The 21,556-nt window shown below is 46.2% G+C and overlaps 1 protein-coding gene across 9 annotated transcripts in view; it reads left to right on the forward strand.

Moving 5' to 3' along the window:
* Positions 1–21,556, forward strand: part of ACSBG2 (acyl-CoA synthetase bubblegum family member 2) — an 83,345-nt gene that overhangs the window by 31,340 nt on the left and 30,449 nt on the right. For 7 of the 9 annotated variants that reach the window (XR_010132199.1, XM_055371412.1, XM_055371410.2 and 4 more), the window contains 5 exons: positions 85–182; positions 5,773–6,002; positions 9,990–10,078; positions 14,501–14,621; positions 19,245–19,325. Coding sequence is in view for 8 of the 9 variants with exons in the window: in XM_055371412.1 (XP_055227387.1) it covers positions 116–182; positions 5,773–6,002; positions 9,990–10,078; positions 14,501–14,621; positions 19,245–19,325 (588 nt within the window). In the remaining variant the exon portion in view is untranslated. Of the gene's footprint in view, positions 1–84; positions 183–5,772; positions 6,003–9,989; positions 10,079–14,500; positions 14,702–19,244; positions 19,326–21,556 lie in introns of those variants that run through there. The other 2 variants (XM_055371413.1, XM_055371415.2) reach the window with 2 other exon arrangements.

The raw sequence follows: 21,556 nt of genomic DNA on the forward strand, positions 1-21,556 counted from the left end.
CATGACCAGTGGATGGAGGAGTTGGCCTCATACCTACAGCCCCTTTGCCAATCCTGTTAAACTCCCTGCTTTTTTGCCTTGCAGTGCTGTGAAGCATGGTTTCTGCACACCTGGAATGACTGGAACCCCAAAGACTCAAGAAGGAGCTAAAGATCGTGAAGTAGACATGAATAAAACAGAAGGTATATTGCACTAAAGAGTACGTGGGAGAGAGAGTGGCACATTGATTCCACAAAGGCTCTTTGCAGAGGAGTCTGGATCTAGAAAGATGTAGCCATTCCTTGCCTGACCCTGCTGACCCCGACCCCCCACCGTTTTTTTTTAAGACAGGGTCTTGCTCTGTCACCCAGGCTGGAGTGCAGTGGTACAATCATAGCTCACTGCAGCCTTGACCTTCCAGGCTCAAGTGATCCTCCTGCCTCAGCCCTCCAAGTAGCTGGGACTACAGGCGCACACCACCATGTCCAGCTCTGTATTTTTTTTGTAGAGACAGGGTTTCGCTATGCTCCCCAGGCTGGTCTTGAACTCCTGGGCTCTAGCAATCCTCCCACCTTGGCCTCCCAAAGTGCTGGAATTACAGGTGTGGGCCGCCGTGCCCAGCCTGGGGCCTATTTTCTATTCTTGATAGGTTGTTGAGGTAGCAGGGCAAGTTGTTCACTTAATTCAGAGCTCTGCTCTACTGGTGATGTGACACTGGGCAAGTCACTTGCTCTTTGGAGGCCTCATTTGCATATCTGAATGATGGGGGCATTGATAACAGCACCTCCCTGTCAGGTTGGTGAGCCCGAGTGGATAAAGTACCCAGGAATCATCCATGTAGATATGGTGCAGATATGATCATAGTGACTTATTAACATTAGGCTGTAATCATTTTACTGTTAGAGCTAAAGTCAAGGGACATGGTGACATCATAGACAGCTCTGATACCAGTGGGCTGGGGGAGGTCCCCAAACGCCGGTGGGACCTCGAACCCAGCCATTGTCCAGGCTCTTGACACCATCGAGAGTGAATTCAAGAAACAAGTCAGAAAATAGTGAAAGTGGGCCGGGTGCGGTGGCTCACACCCGTAATCCCAGCACTGTGGGAGGCCGAGACAGGCGGATCACGAGGTCAGGAGATCGAGACCATCCTGACTAAGACGGTGAAACTCCGTCTCTACTAAAAAATACAAAAAATTAGCCAGGTGTGGTGGCGGGTGCCTGTAGTCCCAGTTATTCAGGAGGCTGAGGCAGGAGAATGGCGTGAACCCGGGAGGTGGAGCTTGCAGTGAGCCGAGATCATGCCACTGCACTCCAGCCTAGGTGACAGAGCGAGACTCTGTCTCAAAAAAATAAAATAAAATAAAATAGTGAAAGTACTGAGGTTTATGGCAAATAAAAGTACTTGCATTGCAAAGTACACATTCAAGGAGAGGGAGTGCAGGCGTACTTGAAAGACAGCATCACACACAAAGGAGTTTGGGGAAGCTACCTTTATGGGTCCAAGGGGTGGAATATTCCTCTAAATCCCTAGAAAACTGGCCGGGCACAGTTCACATCTATAGTTTCAGCACTTTGGGAAGCTGAGGCGGGCAGATTGCTTGAGGCCAGGAATTCAAGACCAGCCTGGCCAACATGACAAAACCCTGTCTCTCTTAAAACTACAAAAATTAGCCAGGTGTGGTGGCACATGCATGGAATATAGTGAGTCTCAACTTACTGCAACCTCTGCCTCCCAGGCTCAAGCGATTCTCATGCCTCGGCCACCCAAACAGCTGGCATTACAGGCATGCACCACCGTGCCTGGCTAATTTTTTTTTTTAACAAAGCGCCCCAAAGTGGGTGTCTGAAACAACAGAAATATATTGTCTCACAATTCTGGAGGCCAGATTTCTGAGATGAAGGTGTGGGTAGTGAGGTTGCAGTGAGCCAAGATCACAACACTGCATTCCAGCCTGGGCAACAGAGTGAGACTCTGTCTCAAAAAAACAAAAACAAAAACAAAAACAAAACAAAAACAAAAACAAACACCAGTCATTGGATTTAGGGATCACCCTAAATCCAAGATGATGCCATGATGTCATCTCAAGATCCTTCACTAAATCCACCTACAAAAACCCTGTTTCCAAATACAGTCACAGTCTGAAATTCTGGGTGGACACGAATTTTGGAGGTTCACCATGTAACCCACTACAGTCATTAAAATATCCCACCAGTGTCCAGGTGACACCTCCATGTTTTTGTCCAATTTAAAGCATCTCCACTCCCCCCTGCTTCAGGCTGGGGTCAGGAAGGCATGATAAGGTGCTCTTTGAGTTCCTAGATGCTCTTCTCCTCATCACCCCCATCTCCCCAGGTGGTTTCTTTGTGAGCTGGTGCTGACTCCCAGAGCTGATTAGCTCGGGAAAGTGGGGTTGAAGGGGCCCTGTATGAACTAGGCTTCCCTTGTTGTAAGTTGTTATGATATTAAATGTGCATCTCCAATTCCTTTGTGGAAGTCCTAACCCCCAGGTGCTCAGAATGTAACCTTGTTTGGGAATAGGGTCATTGAAGTAATTCGTTTTTTTGTTGTTGTTTGGTTTTGTTTTGTTTTTTTTTTTTAGTTTGTTTGTTTTGTTTTTGAGATGGAGTCTCGCTCTGTTGCCCAGGCTGGAGTGCAGTGGTGCGATCTTGGCTCACTACAATCTCCACCTCCCGGGTTCAAGCGATTCTCCTGCCTCAGCCTCCAGAGTAGCTGGGACAACAGGCACGTGCCACCACGCCCAGCTAATTTTTGTATTTTTAGTAGATACAGGGTTTCGCCATGTTAGCCAGGATGGTCTTGAACTTCTGATTTGAAGTGATCCACCTGCCTCGGCCTCCCAAAGTGCTGGAATTACAGGCACAAGCCACTGCACCCAGCCTACTGAAGTAATTAGTTAAAATGACGTCATGAGGTTGGGTCCAAATCCAATGTGACCAGTGTCTTTATAAAAGGAGGAAATAGAGACGAACCTGCACACACAGAGAATGTTGTGTGAGGATCGAAGCAGAGTTTGCAGTGATGCACCTACAAGCCAAGGAATGTCAAGGATTGCCGGCAACCGCAGCTAGGAGAAAGTCATCAGTCAGATTCTCTCCCACAGCCTCAGAAGGAACCAGTGCTGCCTGCACCTTGATCTCAGACTTGTGGCCTCCAGAATTGTGAGACAATACATTTCTGTTGTTTCAGACACCCGGTCTGGGGCACTTTGTTATTGCATCCCTAGCTAATTAATATATCAGTCATACCAGTGTCTGGTTTTTTTGTTGTTTTTTTTCTTTTTCTTTTTTTTTCTTTGAGACAGAGTCTCACTCTGTCGCCCAGGCTGGAGTGCAGTGGCACAATCTTGGCTCACTGCAACCTCCGCCTCCCGGGTTCAAGTGATTCTCCTGCCTCAGCCTCCTGAGTAGCTGGAACTACAGGTGCCCTCCAACCACGCCTGACTAAAGTTTGTATTTTTAATAGAGACGAGGTTTCACTATATTGGCCAGGCTGGTCTCGAACTCCTGACCTCAAGTGATCTGCCGGCGTCAGCCTCCCAAAAGTGTTGGGATTACAGGCATGAACCAGCCTGCTGTCTGTTGATGACTATCTGAACATACATCTCCAGTCCTTGGGTCCTACTACTGGCCCCAAGCCAAGAGCCTTTAGAAGCCCATCTATGAGGCCCATGTCTAGTCAAGGGGAAAAAGTAGCATCCAGGCCAGGCGCGGTGGCTCACGCCTGTAATCCCAGCACTTTGGGAGGCTGAGGCAGGCGGATCACAAGGTCAGGAGATCAAGACCATCTTAGCCAACATGGTGAAACTCGTCTCTACTAAAAATACAAAAATTAGCTGGGTGTGGTGGTGCCCGCCTGTAATCCCAGCTACTTGAGAGGCTGAGGCAGGGGAATCACATGACCCCAGGAGGTGGAGGTTGCGGTGAGCTCGCGTGATCCCAGGAGGCGGAGGCTGCAGTGAACTGAGATTGTGCCACTGCACTCCAGCCTGGAGATAGAGCAAGACTCCATCTCAAAAAAAAAAAAAAAAAAAGTAGCATCCCATCATAGGTGGATGTGCAATTTCCTTCCAACACAGCTGCCTACTCTACCATTGCCATCTACCACCTCCCCAGTAGACCAGGTTCAGTTGAACAAACTCAAGGTTACACACCCAATTCTCCAAGAGGGTCTCTTGGATTTTCTCTCACTTGCCTGTTACTGGGTGGTAGTGAGAAACACACAACAAACCAACAACTGTCTCCAGAGGAAACCCTGTTCTCTTCTTTCTCAGTGTCAACCCTTACTCATCCCCAAAAGAAGTGATAGATACAGGACCCCAAAACTGGTTTTGAATTGGTCCCTTTGCTAGTTCCATTTGGCTGATCTGGGTGATGTCGCTGTGACAGGCAACCCCCTCAACAACCCCCTCAACAACCTCAATGGCTTAACACAACACAAGTGTGTTTCTTACTCATGTTGTGTGTCTGGCATTGGGGGAGAGGGGCTACTTCTTCACATTTGCTCCACCATTTTTGTGACAGGACAATGGACGATGGGGAATTATGCACTGGGTCTTAAATCTTCTCCCCATGAACGACACACATAACTCACTTCTTATGTTTCATTGGCCAAAGCATACATAGTCCACTGCATGTACATTTTACCTTTAAAAAATCTCTGTAAATAATATTAAATATGTGACTCTTGTTAATGATTTACATGCAAGGGTGTTTAAGGGTAAATGGATGAATAGCTTTGGCTCCCTTGGAAATGCATCAAAAAATCAGATGGGGCCAGGCGCAGTGGCTCATGCCTGTAATCCCGGCACTTTGGGAGGCTGAGGCAGGTGGATCACTTGACGTCAGGAGTTCGAGACCAGCCTGGGCTACATGGTGAAACCCCACCTCTACTAAAAATACAAAAATTAGCCAGATGTGGCCTGGGCTATATGGTGAAACCCCATCTCTACTAAAAATACAAAAATTAGCCAGATGTGGTGGCGGGTGCCTGTAATCCCAGCTACTTGGCAGGTTGAGGCAGAAGAATCGCTTGAACCTGGGAGGTGTAGGTCGGGGTGAGCCAAGATCACGCCACTGCACTCCAGCCTGGGCAAAAGAGTGAGACTCCGTCTCAAAAAATAATAATAATAATAGGCCAGGTGTGGTGGCTCACGCCTGTAATCCCAGCACTTTGAGAAACTGAGGGAGGAGGATTGTTTTAGCCCAGGAGTTTGAGATCAGCCTCGGAAACACAGTAGAACCCCATCTCTACAAAACATTAAAAAATAAATTAGCTAGGCATGGTGGTGTTCGCCTGTAGTTCCAGTTATTTGGGAGGCTGAGGTGGGAGGATGGCTTGAGCCTAGGAGGTCAAGGTTGCAGTGAGCTGTGATTGTGCCAGTGCACTCCAGCCTGCTGACAGAGCAAGACCGTGTCTCCAGAAAAAAAAAAAAAAAGAAAGAAAGAAAGAAAAAAAAATGGACATAACAAAGACAGCAGGATAGATGTGTGATAAAATACGGTAAAACGCTAGCAGTTGTAGAATCTAGGTGTTGGATAAAAAAGTATTTGGCATACAATCCTTTCGACTTATTAAAATTTGGTGGGGGGTGGGGGGGAATGAAAAAACAAATAAAGAGAAAGGAAGCTTGTCTTGCCAGTGTTGACCACATAACTTCACCCTAGAAGGGGATTAATTCAACTCTCAGCACCTTAGGTCCAAACCACCCCCCGTCCAAAGTTATTAAATAAATAAAAACATTTGCCACCTAACTCTGGTGACTATTTGCAGTTACTCCCAGGCTGTGGACCACCTGTCGAGATGGAGAAGTCCTTCTGAGGCTATCCAAACACGGACCAGGCCATGAGACCCCGATGACCATCCCTGAATTTTTTCGAGAGTCAGTCAACCGATTTGGAACTTATCCAGCCCTTGCATCCAAGAATGGCAAAAAGTGGGAAATTCTGAATTTCAACCAGTACTACGAGGCTTGTCGGAAGGCTGCAAAATCCTTGATCAAGGTAAGATTCATTCATTCATTCTCCTTTGTTCAACCATTCATTCTGAATAGGTAACACACATACATACATGTGGTACAAAATTCACAAGGCACCAAAAGATACAAAGGTTAATTGGCGAAAATTTCCCTCTGATTCATGAGCCTCAGCCACCCAGTTCCTCTCTGTGGAAGCAGCCACCATTGTCAGTTTTTTGTGTGTCCTTTTGGGAAATAAATTTTGTATAAATATAAAATGCAATTTTTATATATGCAAATTTTTTACCCACATAATAGCCTACTACACCCATGGTTCTGCATCTTGCATTTGTCCCTAACATACTATCTCTATGTTTTTCTTAGTTGCTGCTGCATAACAAATTATCCCAAAATATAGTGACTTGAAATGACAAACATTCATCATCTCACAGTTTCTGTGGATTGAGAATTTAGGAGCTACTTTGAAATTGGGTGGTTCCGGCTCCAGGTCTCTCATGAGGTTGCAGCCAAGCTATCAGCTGGGGCTATCTCATCTGAAGGCTCAACTGGGGCTGGAGGCTTCACTTCCAAGCTTACTTACCTAGATGACTGGTTGTTGGCAGGAAGTCTCAGCTCCTCATTCCATGGCCTTCTCCACAGAATTGCTTGAGTGTCTTCACGGCATGGTTGCCAGTCACCCCTAGAATGAATGAAGCAAAAGAAAGAGGGAACAAGGCTGCGGTCAGTGGCTCATGTCTGTAATCCTAGTGCTTTGGGACATCGAGGCAGGAGGATCACTGAGCCCAGGAGTTCAAGACCAGCCTGGGCAACATAGTGAGACCCCAGTCTCAACGAAAAATTTAAAAAGTAGCCAGGTGCGGTGGCACATGCCTGTAGTCCCAGCTGTCAGGAAGCTGAGGTGGGAGGATCACTTGAGCCTGGGAGGTCGAGGCTGCAATGACCTGTGATTGCACCATTGCACTCTAGCTGGGCAACAGAGTGAGATGGTGTCATAAAGAAGAAAAAAAAAAAGAGAACCATGTGCTTGGGCTGGGTTTCTTCTTGGTGGCCCCACCTTCATACTATGTTGCTGTGGCTAGTTCATCTCTCCTGAAAGATGGTCTCCTTTAGCCATGTTCTTAGTTCCGTGGAGTTAAAGGTCCCCCTCCTCCTGTAAATCCTGGACACCTGACTGAGCACGGTGGCTCATGCCTGTAATCCCAGCACTTTGGGAGGCCAAGGTGGGCGGATCAAGGTCAAGAGGTCAAGAGTTTGAGACCAGCCTGGCCCACATGGTGAAACCCCATCTACACTAAAAATACAAAAATTAGCCAGGTGTGGTGGTGCACACCTGTAATCCCAGCTACTCAGGAAGCTGAGGCAGGAGAATCGCTTGAACCCGGGAGGCAGAGGTTGCAGTGAGCCAAGATTGTGCCACTGCACTCCAGCCTGGGTGAAACTCCATCTCAAAAAACAAACAAACAAACAAACAAACAAAACTTGGAGACCGAAGTAGAAACAAAACCAAAAATAAGAACAAACAAAACTACTTGGAGACCCAAGTAGAAATTAGTCGGTGTAACTAGGCATTAATAAAAACACACTCTGTCCACAATAAAGCCAGCCTTTTGGTTACTGAAATACTTGGCATCTCATTCTGAAGTACCAGCAGGCAAATGCCTTCCAAATGGTTCCTTTTCCCCCAAGAACAGCAGACCATTGCCAGCCGTGATCCTGTATGACTAAAAGAGCCAACAACGTTGGTTGGCAGTACCTAGAACAAAGAGGGAGTTTTCCCCTAAAGATGCTCACTTTTGTTTCTGAGTTTCCTGGTTCATTCTCACCCACATTCAGGACAAGTCTGTACCTTTACATGTGCAACTTTTTTTTTTTTTTTTTAGACAGTGTCTCACTCTGTTGCCCAGGCTGGAGTGCAGTGGCACGATCTTGGCTCACTGCAGCCTCCACCTCCAGGTTCAAGCAATTCTCCTGCCTCAGCTTCCCAAGTAGCTGGGACTACAGGCACGTGCTGCCACGCCCGGCTAATTTTTTGTATGTTTAGTAGAGATGGGGTTTTACCTTGTGGGCCAGGCTGGTCTCGAACTTCTGACCTGAAGAGATCCACGTGCCTTGGCCTCCCAAAGTGCTGGGATTACAGGTGTGAGCCACCACACCTGGCCTCAAGAGATCCACCCACCTCGGCCTCCCAAAGTGCTGGGATTACAGGCGTGAGCCACCATGCCTGTAATTTTTAAAAAATTAGACTCAGTGGAGCAGGCCCATAGTCCCAGCTACTCAGGAGGGTGAGGCGGGAGGATTGCTGGAGCCTGGGAAGTTGAAGCTGCAGTGAGCTATGACCACCCACTGCACTCCAGCCTGGGTGACAGAGCGCGACAAAAAATAATAATAATAAAATAAAATAAAATAAAAAATAAAATAAAATAAATTCACACCTTTCAAGATAGCTATTCTTTAAAAAATAGCAAAACACAACACGTGTTGGGGAGGATATGGAGAAGCTGGAACCCTTGTGCAGTGCTGGTGGAAATGTAAAATGGTGCCGCCACTGTGGAAAAGTCTGGCGATTTCTAAAAAAAGAAAAAATGTAAACAGAGAATTGCCATATGATTCGGCAATCTCACTCCTGGATATTTAACAAAAAAAAAAAAAAGGAAAGCCAGAGACATGAAGAGTTATTTGTAGACTCAGGATCATAGCGGCGTTATTCACAAGAGCCAGAGGGTGGAAGCAGCCCGTGTGTCCATCAGTGGAAGAATGGATAAACACGATGTGGTCCGCCCATACAAGGGAATATGATTCAGCCACAAAAAGGAAGGAAATTCTGACACACGCTACAACGTGGATGAATCTTGAGGACATCATACCCGGTGAAATAAGCCAGACACAAAAGGGCAAATCCCGTATGGTTTCTTTCCTAGGAGGTCCCTAGAGTCGTTAGACTCATAGAGACAGAAAGTAGAATGGGAGGTGCCAGGGGCTGGGGAAGGGGATAGAGAGTGAGTGTTTTATACAGAGAGTTTCAGTTTAGAAAGAGGAGAAAGTTCTAGAGATGAACAGTGGTGACGGGTGTACAACCATGTGGATGTGTTTAATGCCACTAAACTACACTCTTAAAAATGGTCAAAACGGGCTGGGTATGGTGGATTACAGGCGTGAGCACTTTGGGAGGCCGAGGCGGGAGGATTGCTTGAGGTCAGGGGTTCGAGACCAGCCTGGCCAACATGGTGAAACGCTGACTCTACTAAAAATACAAAAATTAGCCAGGCGTGGTGGCGCGTGTCTGTAATTCCAGCTACTTCGGAGGCTGAGGCAGGAGAATCGCTTGAACCCAGGAGACGGAGGTTGCAGTGAGCCGAGATTGCACTGCTGGACTCCAGCCTTGGCAACAGATTGAGACTCTGTCTCAAAAAAAAAAAAGAAAAAAAGAAAATGGTAAAATCCATGTTATAGATATTTTACCACAATAAATGAAACAAAACATAAAAATAAAAATAATAAATGGTGTGTTATGTAGAGGGAGGTAAACAAACCTCCCGTAGTCATAAAAATTAAAAATATTACACCTCAGATTTTAGGCTCAATGCTGTCTCCCACCCCGTGTGGCTACTTTTGTTTTGTTTTGAAACAGGGTCTCACTCTGTTGCCCAGGATGGAGTGCAGTGGTGCAATCATAGCTTACTGCAGCCTCGAACTCTAGGGCTCAAGTGATCCTCCTGCCTCAGCTACCCAAGTAGCCGGGACGACAAGCGTGTACCACCATGCCCGGCGAACTTTTCCACTTTTTTGTAAAGACAGGGGTCTCACTGTGTTGCCCAGGCTGGTCTCGAACTTCCGGCCTCAAGAAATTCTCCCACCTCAACCTCCCAAAGTGCTAGGATTACAGGCGTGAGCCACTGCGCCCGGCCTCCACGTGACTACATTTGATTCTGTCGTCACATATCCTAATGATTTAACATCTCTGTGTTTATGTTTTGTTTTTCTTATGTGTTTATGTTTGTTTTTTCCTTCCCAGCTGGGTTTGGAGCGTTTCCACGGAGTTGGTATCCTGGGGTTTAACTCTGCAGAGTGGTTTATCACTGCTGTTGGTGCCATCCTAGCCGGGTAAGGTCATTGGCTTGGTTCATGGTGAGGGTTAAGGAGCCGCTACCCTGGGCCTGGGACCCCTGGGCTTGTTCAGTGTGAGATGCAAACAGGAATTTTGGATGAACGCCCTGGTTAGCAGGCAGGATAGATGCACGAACAAATCATTCTGATCACAGGTCATATGCAATAACACCCATTAGACTAGCAGTCTCAGACCTCTCCATTTTCTTCAGCTGAAGAACTTTTTGCAGACAAAATAATGATCACAGGTAGCATTTAGAGGTTTCTGATTATGTGCAGAAGCATTGTGCTCCACGTGCATGATCCTGTAAAACCTCACGACAGCAATGTGAAGTGGGTCCTATCATCCCCTATCTACAGATGAGGAAAGTGAGGCTCACACAGCCAGTGGGCAGCCTTGAAGTCTTGGGCTCATGCGATCCTCCCAACTCGGCCTCCAGGGTAACTGGGACTATGAGCACACACCACCACACCCAGCTAATTTTTTTTTTTTTTTTTTGTAGAGATGGTTTCTTGCTATGTTGCCCAGGCTGTAATCGTGAAAAAAACAAAAGTAAAAATAAAATACTGATTTCTTCTTGAGCTTGTAATTCTACCTTTGGGACTTTTACTTAAAGAAACAAAACCAAAACATGAATATATTTGGCTTATGCACAAAGGCACTTCTTGGAAGTGTTATTAGTGATGGCAAAAAGTCGGGGACAACCTAAGTGTCCCACAGCTGTGGATTAAACCATGAGATGCCTTCTGGTTGGGATTCTCGGTAATATTTTGAAATGATGGCTCTGAAGAGCACATTTTAAGCATTTTTGATGTCAGAGGTGACAAAGCAGGTATCAAAATCTTTATACACTGTATGGTTACAACTATGCTTAAAATTTAAATATCAGGCCGGGCGTGGTGGCTTACGCCTGTAATCCCAGCACTGTGGGAGGCCAAGGCAGGCGGATCACAAGGTCAGGAGATCCAGACCATCCTGGCTAACACGGTGAAACCCCATCTCTACTAAAAATACCAAAAAATCAGCCAGGCGTGGTGGCGGGTGCCTGTAGTCCCAGCTACTCGGGAGGCTGAGGCAGGAGAATAGCGTGAACCCAGGAGGCCAAGCCTGCAGTGAGCCGAGATCGCGCCACTGCACTCCAGCCTGGGCGACAGAGCGAGACTCTATCTCAAAAAAACAAAACAAAACAAAACAATTTAAAATACCAACCATTAATATACCAATTATTGCTGGACACTCTTACCTATATGATATCATTGACTGCTCATGGTAGCCCTTTGAGGTAGGTGCCATCATGATCCCAAGGAATAATGATGGTGACGATAATCTGGGACCAATAGAGGTTAAGTGTCTTCCCCAGAATCATGCTGTGGTTGGATAAAGACCCTGAGATCTGAACTTGTTTGTTCGACTCAAGATTAATAATAACAACAGCAACGACAACAGCAGCAGCAGCCACGGCCATGACAGAATTGAGCGGCTGGGCACAGTGACTCATGCCTGTAATCCCAGCACTTTGGGAGGCTGAGGTGGGAAGATTGCCTTAGCCCAAGAGTTCAAGACCAGCCTGGGCAACATCGCAAGATTCTGTCTCTAAAAAATCAAATAAAAGTGTTTTTAAAATTAGCCAGGCGTGGTGGTGTGTGCCTGTAGTCCTAACTACTTGGGAGGCAGAGGTGGGAGGATGGCTTCAGCCCAAGAAGTTGAGACTGCAGTGAATTATGATCATACCACTGTACTGCAGCCTGGGCAACAGAGTGAGAACCTGTCTGGAAAATAAAAGTAAAGAACAGAAAAGAGAAGAGAAGAGAAGAGAAGAAAAAGAAAAAAGAAAAGAAGGAAAAGAAAAAAGAAAAGAAAAGAAGGAAGGAAGGAAAAGAAAAGAGAAAAGAGAGAAAAAAATTGAGGGTGGTGACTAGAAATAAATATTAACATTAGTTATATCTCATCATCGAGACTAACAACACCCTAATATGTTATATTCTATTTTCCAAATTTTTATGAGCATATACTACCCCTGTCTTACAGTGAGTTGAAATATATGTATATTTTGAGGCCAGGTGCAGTGGCTCATGCCTGTAATCCCAGCACTTTGGGAGTGGAACACCTGAGGTCGGGAGTTTGAGACCAGCCTGACCAACATGTAGAAACTCTATCTCTACTAAAAAAAAAAAATACAAAATTAGTCAGGCGTAGTGGCACATGCCTGTAATCCCAGCTACTTGGAGGGCTGAGGCAGAAGAATCGCTTGAACCCGGGACGCAGAGGTTGCAGTGAGCCGAGATCATGCCATTGCACTCCAGCTTGGGCAACAAGAGCAAAACTCCGTCTCAAAAAAAAAGATACATATATATATATAAATAATTATTATAATATATAAAAATATATAATACATATATAATACATATAATAATATATAATACCTATAATAATATATAATATATTATATTATCTATATATAGAGAGGTGGAGTCTCACTCTGTTGCCCAGGCTGCAGTGCAATGGTGTGATCTTGGCTCACTGCAACCTCTGCCTCCCGGGTTCAAGTGATTCTCCTGCCTCAGCCTCCCAAGTAGCTGGGACTACAGGTGTGCACCACCATGGCTGGCAAAATGTTGTATTTTTCGTAAAGACGGGGTTTCTCCATGTTGGCCAGGCTGGTCTCAAACTCCTGACCTCAGATAATCCACCTGCCTCAGCCTCCCAAAGTGCTGGGATTACACGTGTGAGCCACTGTGCCCAGCCCAGAATAAATTTTAATAAAGAGATCTGTCCCCATTTTAGGACTGAATGGTAAGACAGTGTCATGCAGTGATTGGGCTCTGGTGCCACATCAGACCCAAATTCAAATCTTGGGTTGTCTGCTATTTTGTATTCTGTATGAATGAGCAGGAAAGCACACATCTCCATGCCTCACAGGGCTGTTTTGAAGATTCAATAAGAGGATGCTTCATAAACCCTTAGCACAGTGCTTAGCAAATAGTATGTGCTTAAGAATGGTGATGAGAGTAACCATCTCAAATAATTATAATGTGCCTCATTCCCTGCCATATTAAAAGCACAACAACTAGATCAACAGAGCAGAGAGCCCAGAAATAGCTCCATGCATATATGGTCACTGGCTTCCAACAAAGGCAGCAGAGTAGTCCAGTGGTGCTGGACCAACTGGATATTTGTATGGAAAAATAAATCAGCCCTGATCCCTACCTCACATCATAAGCAAAAATTAAATTGAGATGGATTACAGACTAAATCATGCAAATTAAATTCTAAAGCTTCTAGAAAAAGAAAAGCACGGAATGGTTTCACAACCTTGGGGTAGTCAAAGATTTCTTAGACAGGACACAGAGAGCAAAAAGCATAAGAGAAAAAGTTGCCAAATAGGACTTTATTAGCATTAAAAACTTCTGCTTATTAAAAGACACCAACAAGATGAACAGTTGTTGAACATGGTGGCTCACGCCTGGAATCCCAGCACTTTGGGAGGCAGGGGTGGGTGGGTCGCTGGAGTCCAGGAGTTTGAGACCAGCCTGGGCAACATGGTGAAACCCCTTCTCTACAAAAAATACAAAAATTAGCCAGGTGTGGCGGTGCATACCTGTAATCCCAGCTACTCAGGAGGCTGAGGCAGGAGAATTGCTTGAATCCAGGAGGTTGAGGTTGCAGTGAGCTAAGATTGCACCACTGCAGGCCAGCCTGGGTGACCGAGCTAGACCCCGTCTCAAAAAAAAAAAAAAAAAAAAAAAAAAAAAATGGTGAACAGGCAAACTGCATACTTGGAGAAAATATTCTTAAAACTCAAATTTCTAACAAAGGACTGGTATCTAAGATAGATTTAAAACTTGAATTTCTAACAAAGGACTGGTATCTAAGATAGATAAAGAAATTCTGTAACTCAGTAATAAAAAGGCAAAAAAAAAAAAATTGAAAGGGGCAAAAGATTTCAACAGAAATGCCACAAAGGAAAGTAGCCAAAAGGCACATGTAAAGATGCTCAATGTCATTATCCATTGGGAAATGCAAATTAAAAGCAAAAGAGGATGCCCCCTGCAAGCACAAAAGGCTGTGAATGATGGGAACAGAGGCTGAGTCAGGAGTTCAGATCCTAGGTCTAACACCTACTTGCTGTGTAATCTTGAGTGACTTCACTGCCGGGCCCCTGTTTTTCTCATCTGTAAAATGGGGTGTTCTAAGTGTTCCACGACCTGTTGTCATAGTGACATCATAGGAGCTGTCACTCTTATCATCATTGTCATTTTTGTTGTCTTCATCGTTGTTAAGTTGGGGAGGAAGGAAAGCTGGTGCTATGGCTGCAAACTTAAGAACTTGCCTGCAAACCTTTCCTCTCTCTTGACCTTCCAGACCATTCTGCCTTTAAGGTGTGTGTGGATGCTCACGAATGTGTTTTCTTTTCCCAGGGGTCTTTGTGTTGGTATTTATGCCACCAACTCTGCCGAGGCTTGTCAATATGTCATCACTCATGCCAAAGTGAACATCTTGCTGGTTGAGAATGATCAACAGTTACAGAAAATCCTTTCGGTAAACCCCTACCCAGCACTGCCTGCCAAAGTCACCCAGGGGTACCTCAGGGCTCTGGGCAGGTGTTCTTTTTTTCCCAGGTAAATTCTAATGATAAGATAGGGCCATGCATCCATTCAGCGAGTCCTCCATGACCTCATTAGTATATGTGGTGAAGCTGATTTCTGGAGAAGCAGACTGAAGTGGAGGAGTCTGATCTCCAATTCATATTAACTTAGTTTAATACTCAGCCTCCATTTTTTTTTTTTTTTTTTTCAAGACAGGGTCTCACTCTTTCCCCAGGCTGGAGTGCAATGTTGTGATTGTAGCTCACTGTAGCCTTGAACTCCTGGTCTCAACTGATCCTTCTGCCTCAGTCCTCCAAGTAGCTGGGACTACGAGCATGTACCACCATGTCGGGCTAACTTTTTTTTTTTTCCGAGACAGAGTCTCGCTCTGTCGCCCAAGCTGGAGTGCAGTGGGCCGAACTCGGCTCACTGCAAGCTCCGCCTCCTGGGTTCACGCCATTCTCCTGCCTCAGCCTCCCAAGTAGCTGGGACTACAAGTGCCCACCATCATGCCCGGCTAATTTTTTTGTATGTTTTAGTAGAAACGGGGTTTCACCGTGTTAGCCAGGATGGTCTTGATCTCCTGACCTCGTGATCTGCCCGCTTTGGCCTCCCAAAGTGCTGGGATTACAGGCGTGAGCCACCGCGCTGGGCCCGGGCTAACTTTTAAAACATTTTTTGGGCCAGGTGTGGTGGTTCACGCTTGTAATCCAGGCACTTTGGGAGGCCAAGGCAGGCAGAACACCTGAGGTCAGGAGTTTGAGACCAGCGTGGCCAACATGGTGAAACTCCATCTCTACCAAAAAATACAAAAATTAGCTGGGTGTGGTGGCATGTACCTGTAGTCCCAGCTACTGGGGAGGCTGAGGCTGAGGTGGCAGGATTGCTTGAACCTGGGAGGTGGAGGTTGCAGTGAGCCAAGATTGAGCCACTGCACTCCAGCCTGGGTGACAGAGTGAGACCCTGTCTCAAAACAAACAAACAAACAAACAAACAAAAACCATTTTTTTTTGTAGAGACAGAGTCTTGCTATGTTGCCCAGGCTGCTGTTGAACTTCTGGCCTCAATTGATCTTCCTGCCTTAGCCTCCCAAAGTGCTGGGATTATAGGCATGAGCCCCCATACCCGACCTTAAGCCCCCACGTAAAAATATTAATATATTTATGTATTATTTTATATACATCCCACTGCTAATTATTTTTTTCTTTTAGAAGTGTGATGATTTCAAGCCCATGCTGCTATATAATTTTCTTCATTTCTTGTCATTGTCTTCATTTCTAGATGCTTTTGTTGTTCTCCTCTATTTCTTGCCTAAGTTCTATCCCTTTCTGTTTCATTTTTTTCTAGTGTCCTGCTGTCTCTTCCCTGAGTGCTTGTATGTTTGCTTTGTGTTCTTCCTTTCTAGCTGTGTTTGCTTCATTACATTTTTAGTTTTATGTTGGAATGTTTGGTTACAATTTTCTTTTCTTTTTTTTTTTTTTTTGAGACAGAGTCTCGCTCTGTTGCCCAGGCTGGAGTGCAGTGGCGCAATCTCGGCTCACTGCAACCTCTGCCTCCCGGGTTCACATCATTCTCCTGCCTCAGCCTCCTGAGTAGCTGGGACTACAGTTGCTACCACCACGCTCGGCTTATTTTTTGTATTTTTTTAGTAGAGACGGGGTTTCACCATGTTAGCCAGGATGGTCTCAATCTCCTGACCTCGTGATCTGCCCGCCTTGGCCTCCCAAAGTGCTGGGATTACAGGCATGAGATACGGCACCTGGCCTTGGTTACAATTTTCTTTTGCATTGTGTTGAAATTATCCAGTGAGTTTTATTTGTGTACAGTGAAATTTAGCTGCTGTCTTTTTTTTTTTCATTGTAGTGTCTTTGTATGGCTATCATCGAAACTTTAAATTTCCTACATGTTTGAATGAGCTGCAGTTTGCTGAATCAGCTTTTGGCAGGAGGGTCCTGGAGAGGAGGGGAGTCCTTGGAAGGGGTGAGCCTAGATGGCTAGGTTCATTTCAGCTCAAGGATCACTGTGACTGTTTCCTGAATACATGATTTCATGACTCTGAGTCACTCATTTCTTCACTTTTTCACATCTCTGGAGTCGAGATGTGTCTTTTCATTGATGGCATTCTCTGATCACTACTGGCCATATGTTTTCTCACATTTTATTCTCTCCGAAATTTGGGTACAGTTTCCAGATTCAATGAAATCCTAGCTAGACTCAGCGAAATGCAACACTTTCTGCTGCCTGGCTTCCTTTGACTCCTAATTCCTGACCTCGTTCAGGAAGGACAGACCTCCACCTCTGGCCTGGAGCTTTTAAAAATTCTTTTCTGTTTTCTTTTCTTTTCTTTTTTTTTTCTTTTTTTGAGACTATCTCACTTTGTCATCCAGGCTGGAGAGCAGTGGCGCCATCTTGGCTCACTGCAACCTCCACCTCCCAGGTTCAAGTGATTCTCATGCTTCAGCCTCCCAAGTAGCTGGGACTACAGGTGCACACCACCACACGGGGCTAATTTTTGCATTTTTTGTCAAGACAGGATTTCGCCATGTTAGCCAGGCTGCTCTTGAACTCCTGGCCTCAAGTGATCCAATGGCCTTGGCCTCCCAAAGTGCTGGGATAACAGGCGTGAACCACTGCTCATAAAATTACTTTCTTAAGTGATGCATCAGTCGTTCCCAAAACTCATGTCATACCTGTTTGTCCTCTTCCTAGCAGAACACACTATGGGGTGGGTGCTGGTGGGTGGGTGGGATCCTTCTTCCAGCTGGGAATGCTGGCTTAATTTGAGTTTTCCATAACTGGAAAATGCCACATACACAACCTTCCCCTCTACACCCACCTGGCTGCTGTGGATTTCTGTCCTGGTTCTAGCAGGTCCAGCATTAAGTGAATAAAGCAATATCTGAATTATTTCTGACTCCTAGTTTCGTTGAAGGTGAAGTCTGTGGAGGATTTATTGTTCCAGTTGCTAGGTCTAGAAGATTCAAAACCAGGTTCCTGACATCCTCCTCCCAAATTGGATGCCCAGCTCCACTTGGAGATCTTTATCTGGGGGAGTAATCACAGATCCTCCTCTGCTTATAATCCTCTAATTCTCTAGCGGTTTTCTGTTGGAGTTAAATAAACTCCAAACTCCTCATCTTTGCCTCCAAGGCTCCGCTGATCTGGGCCTCACCATTCTTTCATGCCCCCTCCCCTATCATACTCTCTTGGGTCCCCACTCTGGCCATCCTGGACTTTTTGTATCCCTAAGACATCCCAAGCTGTTGCCTGCCCCAGGCTCCTTGAATGTCTGTTTCTTCTTCTCTCTGGAAAACTCCTGTCCAGCTGCTATACGGGCTTCTGCCATCTTTTCTCTCCAATGCATGCCAGAGGCGTGGCTATGATTAGCAAAATGGATGTTGCAAGTAACTTTTTCATTGGATTGGCTAGAAGTGTCATAGAGAGACCCCATCCTGCTTTCTTTGGCATGAACAGAGTATAAAAATCTCACAGGGCCCGGGCGTGGTGGCTCATGCCTGTAATCCCAGCACTTTGGGAGGCTGAGGTGGGCAGATCACAAGGTCAGGAGATTGAGACCATCCTGGCTAACACAGTGAAACCCCATCTCTACTAAAACTACAAAAAATTAGCCGAGCATGGTGGCGGGCGCCTGTAGTCCCAGCTACTCGGGAGGCTGAGCAGGAGAATGGCATGAACCCAGGAGGCGGAGCTTGGAGTGAGCTGAGATAGCGCCACTGCACTCTAGCCTGGGTGACTGAGTGAGACTCCGTCTCAAAAAAAAAAAAAGAAAAAAGAATCTCGCAGGTCACCTGAACCTTACCGTGCTAGGTATGGGTAGAGGGCTCTGCACCTGTCCAGGTTCCAGCCAACTTCATGAAGGATTTTTATTGCCTGACTCCGAGTAAAAGGTTAGCTAAATCTGGGCTGCAAGGTGCAAAGTCCTGGAAAAGGAAGAGCCATGAGGGACTTCTTTTAGCTCATCAACCAAGATCCACAATTCTGTGTAGCATAATTTGGTCAGAGACGTGTTGTCTCAGGCAGACTATTGTCATCCTCTACCGACACTGTTGGAAGCTACCGATACGGACTACAAAGAATCCAGGAGTCCTGAAACCAAGTCATCTGGAGTCAGTCAAGACCAATAGCAGCATTTTATAGTGTGGGCAGGGGAAGAAAAGAGGCTGGAGGCCGGGCACAGTGGCTCACGCCTGTAATCCCAGCACTTTGGGAGGCTGAGGCGGGTGGATCACCTGGGGTCAGGAGTTCGAGACCAGCCTGGCCAATATGGTGAAACCCCGGCTCTACTAAAAATACAAAAATTAGCTGGGCATGGTGGCACATGCCTGCAATCCCAGATACTCGGGAGGCTGAGGTGGGAGAATGGCTTCAACCCGGGAGGCGGAGGTTGCAGTGAGCCGAGATTGCGCCAATGCACTCCAGCCTGGGCGACAGAGCAAGACTGTGTCTCAAAAAAAAAAGAGGCTAGAGTTGCTGGAGAGAGCTTAGGACATCCAACCTAGCTTTAGTCTTTCCCAGGGCTGGGTTGCCATGAAGCCCACAGGGAACTTTCTTTCAGATTCCACAGAGCAGCCTAGAGCCCCTAAAAGCGATCATCCAGTACAGACTGCCAATGAAGAAGAACAACAACTTGTACTCTGTAAGTGTGGGAGGTGGGCACTGGGGAAAGGGGAGGGCGGGGCCTTGCAAGAAAAGTGGGCGTGGCCTAAGTGGAAAGTGAGCAGAGGGAGGAAGTGGGACCTGGCAAGGGTGGGAACTCTCAAAGGAAGTAGGTGGGGACTCTCAAAGGAAGTGAAAGGTGAGGAGAGGAAGTGGGTGGGGCCTTGTGAGGAAAGTGGGTGTGACCTTTCAAAGGACGTGAAATGTGAGCAGAGGGAGGGGGTGTGACCTTACAAGGGAAGTGGGTGTGGCCTTTCAAAGAAAGTGGGAGGTAAGCAGAGATGGAATGGGGCCTCACAAATGTGGTAGGTGGGGGTTTGCAAAGGGCTGTGGGTGGGGCTTCATAAATGTAGTGGGTGGGGCTTTGCAAAGGGAAGTGGGTGTGGCCTTTGCAAAGGGAAATGGGAGGTGAGCAATGCATGGGGGCCTAGCAAAAGGACGGAGGCGGGACCTTTGGGACGCATTTTTTCCCTTCTGGCATGAAGGGACTGATTAATGAACAGTGTCTGTTCTGGCTAATTACTGCTGGGCAACAAATCACCACCAAAACTGGTGGCTAAAAAAAATCAGTCATTTTGTTATTAATTTTTTTCCCAAGAACATTAAGATAATTAAACAATATACTAAAAAGTTGAAAATTATGTTAAAACTAACAACATTAAGTTTAAATATTTTATTTATACCCAAGCCAAAATTTATTATAACAATGACTAAGACAACCAATTAGAATTACAGACTTTTCAGGAGATCGAGACCATCCTGGTCAACATGGTGAAACACCGTCTCTACTAAAAATACAAAAATTAGCTGGGCATGGTGGCACGTGCCTGTAGTCCCAGCTACTCAGGAGGTTGAGGCAGGAGAATCGCTCGAACCCAGGAGGCGGAGGTTGCAGTGAGCCGAGATCACCCCACTGCACTCCAGCCTGGCAACAGAGTGAGACTCTGTCTCAAAAAAAAAAAAAAAAAGGCCGGGCGCCGGTGGCTCACACCTGTAATCCCAGCACTTTGGGAGGCCGAGGCGGGCGGATCACGAGGTCAGGAGATCGAGACCATCCTGGCTAACACGGTGAAACCCGTCTCCATTGAAAATACAAAAAAATTATCCAGGCGTGGTGGTGGGCGCCTGTAGTCCCAGCTACTCGGGAGGCTGAGACAGGAGAATGGCGTGAATCCAGGAGGCGGAGCTTGCAGTGAGCCGAGATTGCACCACTGCACTCCAGCCTGGACAACAGAGCGACACTCCGTCTCAAAAAAAAAAAAAAAAAAAAAAAAAAAAAAAAACTACAAACTTTTTAGAGGTTCAAAGTGACCACTACAGCAACAGTCTTAAGTCTCAGATAACTTAAAAGACTACTCTGTTAGCAATAACACTTACAGCAGGGTTTCTCAACCTCCTTGCTGTTGACATTTGGGGCAGGTAATTCTCTAAGGAGTTGTCCTATGCCCTGTAGGATGTTGAGCTGCATTGCTGGCCTCCACTCACTGAATGCCAGGAATATATCCCCTGCCTCCCACTTGAAACAACCAAAAGTGTCTCCAGACACTGCCTAATATACCCTGGTGGTGGGGGGGTGGGCGGTGGTGGAGTAGTATCACCCCTGGTTGAAGACGCTAATTTATAGGAGAGAGTCACATAGAAGGGCATCTACTTCTCTGCACGGGAGAGTAGAACCTACCATTTTAAGATTCTGTTTAGGCTGGGCACAGTAGCTCATGCCTGTAATTGGGAGGCTGAGGTGGACAAATAACCTGAGGTCAAGAGTTCGAGACCAACCTGGCCAACATCGAGAAACCCTGTCTCTACTAAAAATACAAATAATAATAATAATAATAATAATAATAATAATAATAATAATCACCCAAGCACAGTGGCTCACACCTGTAATCCCAGCACTTTGGGAGGCTGAGGCGGGCAGATCACGAGGTCAGGAGGTACAGACCATCCTGGCCAACATGGTGAAACCCCGTCTCTACTAAAAAATACAAAAAATTAGCTGGGCGTGGTGGCATGCGCCTGTAGTCCCAGCTGCTCAGGAGGCTGAGGCAGGGGAATCACTTGAACCCAGGAAGCGGAGGTTGCAGTGAGCCGAGATAGCACCACTGCACTCAAGCCTGGCGACAGAGCGAGACTCCATCTAAAAAAAAAAAAAGGCTGGGTGCGGTGGCTCATACCTGTAATCCCAGCACTTTGGAAAGCAGAGGTGGGTGG

This window comes from Gorilla gorilla, chromosome 20, assembly GCF_029281585.2.
Source record: "Gorilla gorilla gorilla isolate KB3781 chromosome 20, NHGRI_mGorGor1-v2.1_pri, whole genome shotgun sequence".
In the NCBI taxonomy this organism is placed as follows: Eukaryota; Metazoa; Chordata; class Mammalia; order Primates; family Hominidae; genus Gorilla; species Gorilla gorilla.